At 42.2% G+C, this 2500-nt stretch overlaps 1 protein-coding gene across 1 annotated transcript in view; it reads right to left on the reverse strand.

Moving 5' to 3' along the window:
- Positions 1 to 2500, reverse strand: part of zfyve27 (zinc finger, FYVE domain containing 27) — an 8496-nt gene that overhangs the window by 937 nt on the left and 5059 nt on the right. The window contains exons 9-11 of the mRNA XM_030779637.1: positions 934 to 1075; positions 439 to 485; positions 112 to 193 (exon numbers count right to left, since the gene is read on the reverse strand). Coding sequence (XP_030635497.1) covers positions 112 to 193; positions 439 to 485; positions 934 to 1075 — 271 coding nt within the window. The remainder of the gene's footprint in view (positions 1 to 111; positions 194 to 438; positions 486 to 933; positions 1076 to 2500) is intronic.

The following is a 2500-nucleotide window of genomic DNA, read 5'->3' on the forward strand; positions in this document are numbered from 1 at the left end:
CTGAGGTAAAGCTTAAATTACACCACATGACCATGATTAGCATAACGGCTAATTCGCGTTCAGGCGTTGTGACACCATGTGAGCATTTTTAAGACTGTGTCTTTGTGGTACCTGTGGCTCCCATACTGGATCTGAAGACTTTGTAAGAACAGCAGCGAGAGCAGAAACTGTTCCCGCAGTTACTACAGCTTCTCTGGAGCAACAATACAGAGCACAATTAGTCAACAAACAAACAAATAAACAAACAAATAAAATATCAACAGTGTTACTCGACTATAACTGAAGTTAACTTGTCTGAGATGTGTGATGACATTGATGCAAAACGATTCTCTCGTTTAGAAAACTCATTTCGTAGAGTGAACGTATGAAATGTTATCTTAAAGCTCTGTAACAGATTAAAAAAAACAAAGAATAAAAAATAAAGAAAACAATTTTTACCCTTTTCTTCAGCACAGAGAATGCAGCTGCACAGTTTGAGCAGTTACCTAAGAAAGGTTGAGAGGGAGAGAAAACACACACACACACACACACACACACAAGGCATTATCAACAGATGAGTAGCAGAGACAGAGGCAGACTAACAGACAAACAGAGAGAAATACAGAGAGGGGGGATAAGTTGGTGAGACCGTGGGTAAAACTGATCTACAAGTTTGTCAGAAAGGACATGATGAGACAGATGATAAACAAATAAAAGAAGACTGATTGGAGATGGAAGATAGGGTACATAAAAAAGGTGTAAAAAAAATAAGCTAGATACAGCAAGAGAGAGCGAGAGAGAGAGAGAGAGAGAGGGAGAGAGAGAGAGAGAGACAGAGAGAGAAAGAGAGAGAGGGGGAGAGAGAGAGAGAAAGAGAGAGAGAGAGAGAGAGACAGAGAGAGAAAGAGAGAGACAGGGGGAGAGAGAGACAGAGATGAACGAAGCAGCACTGACCTGTGGGGTTTGTGGGGTAGCGTTTGCGGAGTCTTTCTGTCAGTTTGGACACTTTACTGCGAATGGGCTCATTTCTGCTCAACAAACCGTTATCAGAAACCGAATCATAATCTGGCGCTCCCGACGGAACTTCATCATCATCCTACCACAGGGAGAGAGAGAGAGCGCAAGAGAGGGGAGAGAGAGAGAGAGAGAGAGAGAGAGCGCAAGAGAGTAGAGAGAGGGGAGAGAGAGAGAGAGAGAGAGAGAGAGAGAAGAGATAGCGAGAAAGAAAGAAAGATGGAGAGAGAGAGAGAGAGAAAAGAGAGTCTCTTACACCAATGAGCTGAGAGACTGACAGGTAGAAACTGGGATATGACACAAGCACCTAAACCACACCTGGCAAAACTGTAAAACTACGTGCATGTCTCAAAATGACCACTAGGGGCCACTGCAATACTATAATACTACAATAAAACTACAGAGACACACAAAGGTCATTCTTTGCCTCTGACATCATCAGAACCTGCAGAAGAAACGCCCTCTGGAGTAAGGATTCTGTTCACAGTAACAACCAATCAAAACCAGCTTCTGACAATACCTATTCAGGGCATGTGTGATTTTACAGGAGAGAGAGAGAGAGAGAGACAGAGACAGACAGAGAAAAAGAGAGAACAGTTCACAGGTGGAACAGTAGGTAGACACAATCATACACAAGAACAGACGTTTATTTGCACACAATAAACCAGCTCAACAGGACACAAATGATGCCATCGGGCGTGACTTTAACATCATGACATATTGTTTGTCAAGTGGGGGAGTGACCACCTGTTGCACACTTTACAAAAACGTACTGTTACACCTTTAATGAGGTGACATCCAGAACATTCCCACTAAATGAAAAAAAAAAACAAAAAAAAACCCAGTAGTGTACAATGCGGATAAGAATCGCACAAACATGCACAACAGACACGCACAACAGACACGCACAAAACATACCACACACCTCAACCACAGACCACAAAACCACACGTCTTCAAACCGGTGCTTGTGCAGAGCAGTGCAGTTACACATGAACCTCTGTGCACAACAACACACACACTCTCTAGACTCATCTCTACTACACAACTCTGTCAATGAGCTTCGGGACTGCGGGACTGACGAACCATTCTCTCTCTCTCTTTCTCTCTCTCTTTTTTTTATGCCTCACTGCATTGAACACTGCATTGGAGGACAATAACCACTCATCCATTCAATGCGCATCTCTCTTTCTCATCTTCCCTCCATCTACTCATCCCATGAAGAGTCCCAGTGTGAAAACCAATTGGATGAGAGGGCTGTCAATCACTGAGTTTACCCAATCCAACGACTGTTTTGAACAATTCTGCCTAGACATATTTTTATCCAGATTTCTTTTTTTTTAAAAAAGGATGACATCGATCTCTACATGTGCGGTCAGCAAGGCAAACTGTTACTTTTCAGTTCTCAGTGATGAATGACTAAAGTGAAAAAGAAAAAGAAACAGATTGTTTGCTGTTATTAAGATGTTTCTGGTGGTATCTTAGCAACAGCATTTTAACTTAAATTT

Source organism: Chanos chanos, chromosome 7, assembly GCF_902362185.1.
Source record: "Chanos chanos chromosome 7, fChaCha1.1, whole genome shotgun sequence".
Classification (NCBI taxonomy): Eukaryota; Metazoa; Chordata; class Actinopteri; order Gonorynchiformes; family Chanidae; genus Chanos; species Chanos chanos.